Genomic DNA, 12,711 nt, shown 5'->3' on the forward strand with positions numbered 1-12,711 from the left:
TTGAGGTCTACCTATGATGTCAATTACAGGCCTCTCTCATCTTTTTAAGTGGGAGAACTTGCACAATTGGTGACTGACTAAATACTTTTTTTCCCCACTATATAATTGCATAAATTGTAGATTGGGTGGAAAATCCCTCCCTATTACTGAAATAGTGTGCTATATGGTGAGCCGGCCGTGTTCTAGCGCTGTTGGAATGCTCAGTACTCTAAATCTCACAGCTCACTTCATCTGATCTTTAATTCTGCTGCTTTCGTAAGTCTTGTACCAGCTAACAGATGCCTGTGCCAGCCAACAGCGCTTTAACTGCGCTCTCTCAGACTCCAGCCGAAGATGGCAAAGCAGCATGGCTCAGCATGTGAACTTGCTACCCCCGGGGCCGAAGCGCATTAGACCGCAACACTCCCTCAAGTCTGTCTTTTTCCTAACTGTTATGCTGCGCTCATGATTATAACGGTAGACGGACGATGGCAGTGTACCGCAGCACTCAGCAGAACGTTCTGCCAAGAGTTCAATTTCTCCATCTTTTGCTGCCAGTCACAGAAGTGGAATAAACTGGATGATAAATGAGCACTGAATGCTTGCAGTTGAAGTCCAAGAGCAAACCTGCCTAATAACGCCAGAACTCGAGCCTCAATAAAAACACAATATACAAACATTAGCAAGTGCTCAAAACACTTTTTATACGGCCTAACAACATGCACACAGTTACCAGTGGTAAAAATGTCTGCATGCTGCCATTAATTGTGTACCGTTGCTCATTCCACAAATTTTTCTGCCGATATCAAGTATATGCATTCCTTTTTTGTCAGCTGTGCAATGATAGAAATCTCACAACGGTGATGTAATGCAGCACTCAGAGGAACAATCTGCCAGGAGTTCAATTTTCCCAACTTTTGCTGTTGACTGCAGTGGTGGAACGCTTAAAGCTAAAGTCAAGACACACTCATTTTAGTTTAGCAGAATCGGAACCTCAATGAAAATGTCTAATGAGAAACATTTGTGTGTATTTAAAGCACTACATAGAATAGATCATTGATAACACCGGCGCTCTGCAGGAATGCTAACTCTATCACCATGGAAACCATACCATCAATCCACCAATTCTGCTGTGAGGCAGGAATCCGTTTTCTTTCAACAACAGGTGAACCCATTTCTGCATACATTTGACCTAAAGTTTGATTAGACTCTTATCACAAGTTCTAAGGCTAGAGAAAGAATCCCCATTTCTTTGCAGAATTGTGTGCATTCTGGTCGTTGTCTTGCTGCATGAACTACTTACGATTTGATCTTCACTGTACAGATACCCTGACCTTCTACTGATTCACAAATTCACAAGTCCATTAATAACAAGCTGTCCTAGATCTAAGGCAGCAAAGCAGCCCCAAATCACCATACTGGCATCTCAGATTAATCGCGTGGTCTGAAGCAAACCTCAGATGGGCAGCAGTGTTCTTTTTGGAGGGTGGTGGCTTCCTCCTTGCTCTTTTGCCATGCACATTATTCTTGGACTGTTTCCCTGATGATGGACTCATAAACACTGACATTACTCAAGAGGCCTGTAGGTCCTTAGATGTTACTTCACATATTATTATTCCCATAATTCCCACAATATAATTTAAATATACAAGTGTACAACTCACTTAAACAAATTTGTTTAATTGAGTTCTGGTTTATCTAGTTTAATGCCTTCCTCGATAAAAATTACCTTCTAATTACATTATAGGTCAATTGTACACATAAATAAAGGGTTCATATGCTTTTTTTGTAGTTCTGTTTCTTCTGTAATAACATATTTCAAACACCTATTCACAGTATTTAGCAACTGCCCAATAGCATCTATTTTGAGGTTCTTAATTCCCAGGGCTGGACGGCCAGTGTCTAGCACAATTTGGTTTCCCTGCACAACCACACCTTTTTTAACTACAGTGAAATTTCAATTTCAAATGTAATAATTGTAATTGTCTGTGATAATCGTCAGTATGATACAGATACGGCCGACAGGAAATCGTTTGAAAAACACTTGAGTATTATTTTAAGACATCAAAGAAAACACATACTACATTCGTATGGTAGAACAACGAGCTACCATCCTTAAGTTAACCATACAAAGTCATACTGGTATAATAGCTCCTTCTGGACCCTCTGAGGTTGCCCCTGCGTGGTGCTGCATGTGAATCAGTGTGCGGCGCCGTAGGCAAAGTCACACCTGCCATCAGCTGATGGGGTCTGGAACGAAGAGTCGTTCCCTGGGGGGGGGATGCCAGGTCGCCCACCAGCCTGAAATACATTAATGACGGCATCTTCTTGTGCACACACACTCTCTACTAAATTGGGCCTGCAGCACTGAGCCCGTATTGTACCTGCTGGCTGCTCCTTCTACTGTATTTTATTAGCCTCTCCAGCCATTCAGAGTGTACTGTTTTGGGAGGAATTTTAGAGGACGTACCCAAACTTATGATCAAGGAAATCAATCCAAACCTGGGGACTATAATCTCTGAGAGTTTATCTTCTGTGGTCAAGGAGAGTTGGATTTAAATCTTTAACCTGCAGAATGTTACAATATGTATGTGAGGCCTAGGCCCCCAGATTGAGGACTCATAATAGAACTAAATGTCCAATAAAATAAAGCAATAATAATAATGATAATAATATTAATAATAATAGTAATAATCCTAACAATATGTACCGTCTGTTACAACAATAAAATGCACTCTGTACAATGTAAATATTAAGACACTCATAATTATAATTAAATAATCTCCATGAAATATAGAATTATTACACATAGAGTATTTATACATTCTCTGGTGTATAAACTAAAGCTTTTACTATTCCACAGATTTCGTTTCCCCCACCAATAAATGTACAAATACGTAGATACATATCATCATTGTCGATAAGATATCCAACAGAAAAACTCAACCCATAAGTCGTGAACGATAATACAAATTCTATCAAATGTGGATGCTTTTTAAAAAAACAAAAAACAAACAAAAAAAACTTGCGACGTGACTACTGCCACCTTCTGGCCAGAGGAGCAGTGCAGCGTATCGCTGTGTGTGAGCAGTATGGTTTAGCATCCCCCACGTAGCCTGATGAAAAGAAGGGGATAGGCTGTTACCCTACAAAGCCGTTTCTTTCAGGTCGTTAAGGTTTGGCATCCGGGGGCGGGTGGGCCTGGTAAAGCCGATGCCATTCTGCCCGCCTTTGCTGGCCATTTGGTCAGGGTAGGGGGTCCCTTCGGCACGAGTCAGAGCCGACGCGTGCCAGCTGGACTCAATCTGCCCTGGCAGAGGGTAGTTGTGGGGCTTGCGGCTCTTGGTGTTGGGAGTGACACTACCCACCGGAAGCCCCCGGGCGTCAGTCAAGTTCGGGGGCACTTTGGGGGCGGAGTTTGGGAGTGGCTGGAAGCGCAGTTCGGAGGAGCGGTCCGGAGGAGGAGGAGGCTGGCTAGCCGGAGAGGAAGAGGGAGGAGAGGAGAGGTGCAGCAGCTTACGCAGAGACTTCAGAGGCTGGTTCTTAAATGAGAGAAAAACAAAAGCCCTCATGAGTGCGAGTGCGAGTGCGAGTGCTGAGTGCGACTGCAAAGATTAAGAATATTAAGATTAAGACGAAGATTATATATCATGATCAACAAACATGGCACAAATTTTAATTACAACTTCATTTTTGATGCTACAAAGGATCCTCAAGAATGACTGTATATTCCGCCCCAAAGATAATTCTACATTTATATTAGGTATGTAACAAAACATTAATACTAATATAAATGTAAGGTACATTTTCAACCCCCTTTTTTTACTTGCTGTGTCAAAAAAAACAATCTACTGGCTCCTGAAAGGAGCATAGAGAGCAGTGGCCTCGCTCTCTTGTGATGCTAGACAATGTGGCCGTCTGGCAGTTAGTGCTCTCCTTCAAGTGAGGTGAGCTGTCTAATGATGCTTTAATGGCAGTTTGAAAAACGTTATTGGCTGGATTTCTGTGTCTTGGAGGAAGCATGTGCTAGCCTTCATCCTCCCAGTACTGGTGGTTGGCACTGTCTAAGGATGACCGAGCTTGTGAGCGGGAAATGCCTGTGAAGATACTGGGGACAAAATTGTTTTTTTGTCTTCTTACTAACTTTCTGAAAGCGATCAGGTTGCACTGAATTAGCCTATTATAATCACTTTATACATTTATCAACCAAATATATATTTTTTTTATTACAGAAAATAATAATTCCAAACTTTTGGACTGGTAGTGTGAACAAAAGCTAGTAACCACCAGCTCTAGCTTAAAACTATGTCTTGCCTGAGGTTGCACATCTGCATGTTTCTCTGTAGGCCAGGTATTGTCTCTGTCTCTCTCTCTGTCTCGATCTCGGCCTCTGTCTCGATTCCTGTCTCGGTCCCTGTCTCTATCCCGCTCCCGATCCCTGTCCCGGTTCCGGTGTCGGCTGCTGTGATGAGAAGAGGATTTGACCGGTCTCTGGAGCACCAGCTGGTCCTGCTGGCCCTCAGCTGCAACCTGACACACACAACCATGCGTAAACCAGTGAGTAAGAACATTAGGAAAAAAACAGCAATGATCGATATGCTCTAGTGTTCCTAGGACAGGGTGTCCAAAACCCCACACACACACAAAAAAAAAAAATCGTGCATGAGGCCAGCAGGCTGGGGGTGTACTGACATTCCCTCTGCAATCTCTCTTTATGGGAAACTCCTTGCAGTATTATTCACTTGCAATTTGTTTGATGAAACGGAAGTGAAAAAGATAACCAAGATAGGTAGCTCTAGCAAATTAACATGCAGAAAGTATTTTGGACATTAGACCGGTCTGTCTATTCGGACACACCCAGCCTCTGCCTCCTGGATGAGTGTGGCGTTGTGTGTTTGTGTGGAAACACACAATTTTCTGTCCATTCTCTTGTACTGTCCCAGTTGTGGCAAACAGTCAGTGTGTAAGCGTGCATCCAATTCTAAGCAAGCACTGCAGAAGGCAGCTATCAGCTCCATGCATCTTGTCACACGTGCTTGTGCTGCTACAATGCTAGCAGGGACGTTAGTGTTGACGATACATGTATAGAACACTAGGAACCAGATCCACGAAATCCGAATGCAAAATAAATAACTACAACTAACCAGCTAGGACATGTTTGGTGTTTGAGGTTTGCTTTGGTTTGCACAGGAGCTACGAGTAGAATTCATTCCTAATCATTTTTCTTAGGATTGGACCAAAATGCATATTACAGTATTTTAAAAAGTTACTGACATAAAAAAGATATTGACATTTCATAGTATATGATGACATTTTCTGTTTTTTTGTTGTTGTTGCATGATTAGCACTTTTTATGGTTTGTGTATAGTCTATTTTCAAGAGCATTAGATTTTAAAACATTTTAATTTCACCATGTATTTAATAAAGACAAAAATTCATTCACAATAAGAATTATATTTAAAAACTGAACTACTACTATGGAAGTGACTTTATTTTTTAATAGAAACACATTAGAAAACAATGCGCTTATCTCTGTAGGCTAATGTATTGGCTTATTTGGCTCTGTAGACTAATATAGTGGCTTATGTTATTACAAATACACATTAACAATAACAACTGATGTGTATATCAAACATTTATATTAGGCAAAACAGAAATGCAAAACTAAACAATAAACAGATAAATCTGTCATTACTGCAGTTTCATTAAAACACATCTTTTTAGTAAATGAACACTTAACTTTAGAAAGAACATAAAACCGTGTTTAGTAAAGCTTAGTTTTTTTTTTTCATTTTTTAACATTATTGAAGTGCGTTTATAAAAGTCTTTGTTGTCCAAGTTGCTGCATTTAGCTTTTTTTTTTTATCTTTTTGACCCCTTGCGTAATTTTTTTTTTAAAAAAGACGAATAGCTACAATTCTAGCAATGTTGTTTGTGTAATTGTGCACATAATGTGTTTGTTTTATCCTGTACAGAGAGAAGCAACAAGATAAAGGACTGAAACCATCCGACACTAGGCAGCATATAAATAGAATGTGATGACATCACAGATATGCAAATTAGCAAATTACACCATCTCGTTACATTTCGCAATTTTTCGAGCAGACTTGAGCTACTTTCTTCTGAAAAAAATTGTAACATTGGTTTGTTGAGTCTGTCTCTTAGGGCGTTTTCACACTTGCTTTTACACAGAAGATTTCCATTTGAATCGTGACTTGACTGTGGAATTTCAAATGCATCTTTTCTGTGTGCATTTTTGCAAAATGGTTGGACATAGGTTATTCCTTTTTATTGCGTTTCATTATTTTCCTTAAATACAAACACTGGAGGGGCAAAGAACAGTACTTTCTGGATTCATGGCATTCTCTATCTTTGAAGCAATTTTGGATATGTGTGTCTAACTATAACCTTAATATAAACACAGCGTTAAAACGGTTGAGAAACAGGTCACAGGTTATTGTAACACTGCAAAATAATAATTAATAATAATAATAATAATAATTTTTAGAAATATTATTTACACATTAGATAGTTATATTAAATAGGCTTTAATGCAACAGGTGGTTACCACACTTCATAGCTTTTAAAACCTCTCTCTCATGTGATCTTATATTTGTTAATGTCCTTGACTTAATGTCCTTGGCAATTTATTTATTGTATTACTTTTTCTTTCATTTGTATAATAAGTTTGCTTTTTATACCATAAAAATCTCTCCCCCCCTCTCTCTATATATATAGATATATTTATCTATATCTCAGATCACTACTGTAAGCAGTATGCACTTTACATTTATACATTTTTTAAATGTATAAATCTTCAGTTTTTGTATTTCATTAAACAGTACACACTATATTGGTTAACTGTCTGCAGCCAAGCCCTAGGTTACACAGCGCTAAATGCTAGGGTAAGTTTCCATTACTTGTTAGCTAACTACAAAAGTAGACAGAGATCATGGAGATCATTTGTTCCGAGAGCCATCAGGCTCTTCAGCTCTTCCCAGTGGAGCTGAAAGAGTGAGGAGGAAGGATGAGGACTGAGTCTCTTATGTTTAATCTGCACTACTAACACTTTACTGTACATCCTGTACATCTGCACTCCAGGACACTACTGATACTTTACTTAAATATAAAACCAATATATATATATATGTATTTATTCAGTATTGTCATCTATCTGCTGATACCCACTCCTCTAGCACATTATTCATTCCTTATTCTTTATAACTGCACTGCCTTTTATCTCCGGTTGGTTCAAATGTTTACATTTATTCTATTTATTGTTATTATTCTAATTATTGTATTGTATTACTGTGCTGTATTGTGTAATTGCTATTGGCTGCTAAATTTCCTTTGGGATCAGTGAAGTATCTATCTATGTATCGATCTATCTATCTATCGATCTATCTATCTATCTATCTATCTCAAACTCTGAATACCAAACATTGGCTAGTGGGTTACACCCAGCGTTATATGTAAAAACAGCACAATTGATTATTTGCCTTTAACCAACTGTGCGTTTCTTAGAACAATCTGACAGCGACTGCTCTGAGATCCGACACTGCGCATTTGCATGGATCTGGGCCTGATACTTGTGCTGCTCATTCGAGAAATGACAGTGATGGTTAATAAAATCAAAAGGAAAGAAAAAACAGAGAAATACACTGATATCTTAAACAACGTGCAATGGATATTTTGAAGTAGACAATGATGCACAGAGTAGTGCGGGCCGGTTCTATGAGGGCAATACCATGGGCTGAGTAAGGACAGGAAGCACAGAGGAGTTATGCTTTAAGCTATTCTTTGAGTTAAAGAGGGGGAAAAGGCTTTTCTTGATGCTCGGGTTCCTTCCCTCGCAGCCCTCCGTCTGGAATATAAGACGCACAGAAAGGCCAGCGGCTCATTGCAGGAAGACACAGACATGTTTGTTGTTGAAAACAGCAGATGAACATGCGGTCCCATGGCTCAGTGTTTGCACACAGAGGCAGATTTTGCCACAGACATTCTGCCTTGGTTTGCACTGGTCTCCATATGCCAATCTGGGGGAAACACTATCAACGCAAGTCACATTTTGGGTCTTTTCTGGATTTAGGATAGATGGACTTATTTGATAAATATGGTAGCAAACTAAGACGCTATCTGTTATGTCTCTAAATATACAGTGTCATGCAGGCTTTGGGCATCCTTGGTCAAAATTTCTGTCACTGTGAATAGCTAAGAAGAAGAAGATGAACTGTTCTCCAAATTGTTAAAAAGTTAAAGGTGAAACATTCTTTTTTTAGTGTAAAAAAAGGAAAGGAACACATTTGAACTCTCAGTCCTTAATTAGCTTATTAGGGCAATGGTCTGCTCACAATCACCATTAGGAAAGGCTAGATGATGCCAATTTCCAAACTTTCAAAAAAATACTCTGATTCCTCAAACCTTGCCCAAGCAATCAACATCCATGGATTTCCCTACACACAGCTGTCTAGCACTCTAAAAAAGAATACTACTGATGCCCACAAAGGTGGAGACTAAAAGAAAAAAACAAAGTCTTTACAAGAAGCCCTTTCCTCCGTTTATAATGTAATTAATACATGGACAGGACAGAATTTCTGAAAGACCAAAAGATATCTGCTTAGTCAGTAAGCCAGTTTGACTGCAAAAATGTCAGGAAGATTTAGCACTTTCTGGAGTAGTGGTGCACTGTTCTACTGTGCAGCGATACCTGCACAAATATATAGTATAGTATAGTGTAAGCTATGTTCCATGGCAGACAGACAACGTGTATCAAGCAACCCAGTGACAGCACACATATAAAGACACAAAGCAGTCCTCCTTACTGATGTTAAAAGAAGATGCTGCCCAAAAATCTAACCTTTTGAACAACACTTGAAACTTTTTTGGGCAACGTATTCTTTTAAGGGCAGCAGCGAGACACTTATTTAAGCACTTTCTTATTGCAGCTACCAACACAATTGTAACTAGGTCTGCCAAGTTTAACCAAGTTTAGCAAGTTCAGCATTAAAGAAAACTTGTGATGCTCACTGGTTGTGACTTCTTCTTTTTCTTCTTTATTGCTCTGAAGAAACCCTGTTTTTCCTTCTGTTTCGGAACCTCTGGCGGGTTCATGGCCATTGCTTCTGTGTTATTCCTAAAAATAAAAAAGGATTCACAGGCTGAGTCTAAAATTATTATAATAAATATTCATATTGACATGGCACATTTACAAAAGGAATACATTTATCATAAGAAAATTACAAACATAATAAAAGTAAAAACACTTAGTTGGTGCATGCAAGCTTAAAAACAGCTTCTAGAAATTAATGTACTTCTACAGAAATTAATGCCAGCCTTGTTAGTCTTAATGTCTACTTTGTATAATTGTTTGTGCTGACACCGACACTGACACATATGCACAAAAATACTTATTAAACATGTATTGCATATCTGTCAGTGTCAATTTTGTAAATGAAAACAATGATGAAAAATACTTTTTGCCAATCTATTTGCTGAATTTGAAAGCAAAATCTATGATGAAATGATTTTAAAATGTGCAATAATTGGAAATAACTGGAAAAAACACAACAAACCTCAAGAAACATGAGTGTCTGCCATCCAGAAATTCACAAAAAGGTGAGCTAATGTTGCCTTCAGATTTAAGGTTTCTTTAGGTTTGAAGTTTTTCTTGTTTATAGTTTTGTTTTATGATGATAAGAAGTGTAATTCATCAATATTAACTTCAGTTTATATTGGTCAAAACTGCTACTTGAGACAGCCTTCATAGGATTTCACATACTGTTGAATTATTAATATAACGAAACTAAGGGACAACAAGGGCCTACATATGAGTTTATCTTTGTAAAATACACCCTCAGTAACAGTGAAACCATACTGTATGTACACATTACACTGTATCTGTTAAAACAGACTGTTGTATCAGTGAAATTGTCATTTCTGTTTTAGAGTTAATTAAATGTAAAATGAATTATTTTAGATGTGTAGAAATAATAATAATTTTAAATTAAGCACTAAATAAAAAAATAAGACTACAACTAAATTAAAATCACCTGCCAAAATGAACACTGATATCTGCATCATTCAGTGCATATTTACGACAATATTCTGAAATATATTTTTAGTATCTGCAAATATAATATATAATATCATTCATTACGAGACATGTGCAGCATATTCAGGTCACACTGTAAGGATTATGACTGCTCAACTCACTCCCACCATTTCCAAAAACAAACAGCCCCCCCAAAAATAATACCCAAAAACAAACAACAAACAAAAAAAGTATATATATAGTAGGTATAAAACAAAGGATTCTTACTAATTATATCCTAGCCTATTATTTATCCATGTAATTTTTTTTGTCAGTAATTGCAGTGCAGTTTTTGGTGCATTAGTGCAGGCTTCTGAATAACAATGCTCTTTATCAAAACAAGCAATATATCCACATTTGCCATTCTACCATGATTTATTTATAGTTAATCACGGAAATGTTACAGTTCTTGACCGGGGCTATTTTTTTATGAGAGCAATTTCCGCAGTGCAATAAGCACATCAGCCACTAATTCTAGTAGCGTGAAAAGAGCTCCACAAAGAGCTGCGTTAATAATAACTGCTGCTACAGCATGCTGCCATGGTAACAAGGAAGAGCTCACCAGAGGTCAAAGTTGGTCTGGCGTTTGGAGTGGTTGGTCAGAGCGCCACTGTCTCCTGCTACAGTCGGCACTCTGTTCTGGCCAGCGCTGTCGTGGAAGTTGTCTGGTCGTGGAGAAGGAACTGTACCACAGAGGGGGGGATACAAACACAATAGATATTACCAGCTGCCCTTAACATTGTGTGAACATTTCATGATGAACGGACCAATAGAAATGACCCTACATTTTTTGGACGTCTTAGTAGCCCTAACTAATGTCCCGCCAGTGAAACATTCAAAGACGCTGCCAATGTTTCCTTTAATTCATTCAAATCTGTATTTGTGACAGATGCATGTCCATCTTGGTATCGGCATGGGGAAATGGGCCTTTTTATGTGCTGCGTTTTCTCCGGGTAATGATAAAATGTGTCTGACGTGTAAAGTATATACCTGTTTATGTACTTAAGTATTTAAAATGGTCATTTCCAACAACAACAACAAAAAAAAACATTTGGATTTTTAGATTTCACATTCTTTACCCATCAATATCAATAAATGGTCAAAATATTTTTAAAAATGCATTAAATGAAAGCTACTATTTTGAATTCTGAGGCTTTAAAACATTGACAACATACTTTTTAACATAAAGTGCAGAAGACAAAACCATCAAACTAAAGCATTCACATTAAGCGAGGTGTACCTAAACGACTGCCAAAGTAAAGGACAGAACACAGCACAAGATGAATAATAAATAAATATGTCATATGGTTATAATTATGGGTGAGATGCTGTTTGCACATAAAATCTGTCAAAAAAAAAGTAATTGTACTTACTTTTTTATGCATTTTAAGGGCTGTAAATGTCTTTTCTGACCTTTTAATTGTCCAGCTCCATGACCACTGTTGTCTACAGTCCATGTACTGAAAACCCATTTTTCCCATTTTTTACCAGAACATATATATATGTGAACACCTATTTACGTCCAGTTGATTATTAGTTCTACTATTGAACATTATATATACAGTGTGGAAAAAGTATTTAGTCAGTCACCAATTGTGCAAGTTCTCCCACTTAAAAAGATGAGAGAGGCCTGTAATTGACATCATAGGTAGACTTATGAACTATGAGAGACAAAATGAGAAAAATAAAGGCTGAAAACCACATTTTTTGATTTTTAAAGAATTTTTGGCAAATAATGGTGGAAAATAAGTATTTGGTCAATAACAAAAGTTCATCTCAATACTTTGTTATATATCCTTTGTTGGCAATGACAGAGGTGTCATATACTGTATATATATATATATATATATATATATATATATATATACACACACACACACACAGTATGGATTGCTTCCTTTGGCATAATGTAGGGCAGTCAATTAAAACGGAGAAAATTCTAATACAGAATGAATTTGATATAAATTATTATTTGGTTTATGAAAAAACACTCAATTATTAGAATATTTTTTTAGCTTTTTCTCCCAAGTTGGTACTGCCAATTAACCTGCTTGTCTATAGCTTCCCCTAGCACAAGCAAAGCTTCTGACATTAGGAAGGTAAGGGCTTAACATGTCCAACTGTGTTCTCTCTGTCTCCGACCGCTGACGGCAAAGCATGACTTGGGATTTAGTGGCAGCGCATTAGACCATGTAACCACTCAAAGCCCCATTGGAAGAGAATTTTAGGGGGAAAGATTTGCCTTTTGTTCATAAGTGCTAAGCTGGGCTATGGGTAAAGGTTTGTAGATTTTTTGTTCAGATCCAGGTTTAACAGTACCTCTGTAGAAGCTGCCCACTCTCCGAGGCATGGAGTCACTGTAGATTATTCTGTTCTCTTTGGACGAGGTTCCATCCTCCACGTGTGGGTCGTGATACATCCCCACCTGCAGCACAGGACGCAACAGGCAAGCTATCACACTTGTAACATGTGCAGCATGACTACGACCATCTTTCTGCTCTGCACTACACTTCCTGTACACATGCCTAACATTACTGGGACTTTTTGCGTAAGAAGGGAGGGAAAAGGGGTTGATTAGGAAGGAACAGAGAGAAGAAAGGAAAGAAAACATTTAGTTGAGTTGCTACATTGGGCTAGAAGCA

The 12,711-nt window shown here is 38.1% G+C and overlaps 1 protein-coding gene across 3 annotated transcripts in view; it reads right to left on the bottom strand.

Moving 5' to 3' along the window:
- Nucleotides 1–41: 41 nt before the first annotated feature.
- Nucleotides 42–12,711, bottom strand: part of cdkl5 (cyclin dependent kinase like 5) — a 62,168-nt gene continuing 49,498 nt past the window's right edge. The window contains exons 15-20 of one of the 3 annotated variants that reach the window (XM_072671805.1): nucleotides 12,389–12,494; nucleotides 10,632–10,752; nucleotides 9,007–9,112; nucleotides 7,727–7,843; nucleotides 4,294–4,509; nucleotides 42–3,521 (exon numbers count right to left, since the gene is read on the bottom strand). In XM_072671805.1, coding sequence (XP_072527906.1) covers nucleotides 3,126–3,521; nucleotides 4,294–4,509; nucleotides 7,727–7,843; nucleotides 9,007–9,112; nucleotides 10,632–10,752; nucleotides 12,389–12,494 — 1,062 coding nt within the window. In that variant the 3' untranslated portion in view covers nucleotides 42–3,125. The remainder of the gene's footprint in view (nucleotides 3,522–4,293; nucleotides 4,510–7,726; nucleotides 7,844–9,006; nucleotides 9,113–10,631; nucleotides 10,753–12,388; nucleotides 12,495–12,711) is intronic. The other 2 variants (XM_072671803.1, XM_072671804.1) reach the window with 2 other exon arrangements.

This window comes from Salminus brasiliensis, chromosome 25, assembly GCF_030463535.1.
Source record: "Salminus brasiliensis chromosome 25, fSalBra1.hap2, whole genome shotgun sequence".
NCBI classification, from domain to species: domain Eukaryota; kingdom Metazoa; phylum Chordata; class Actinopteri; order Characiformes; family Bryconidae; genus Salminus; species Salminus brasiliensis.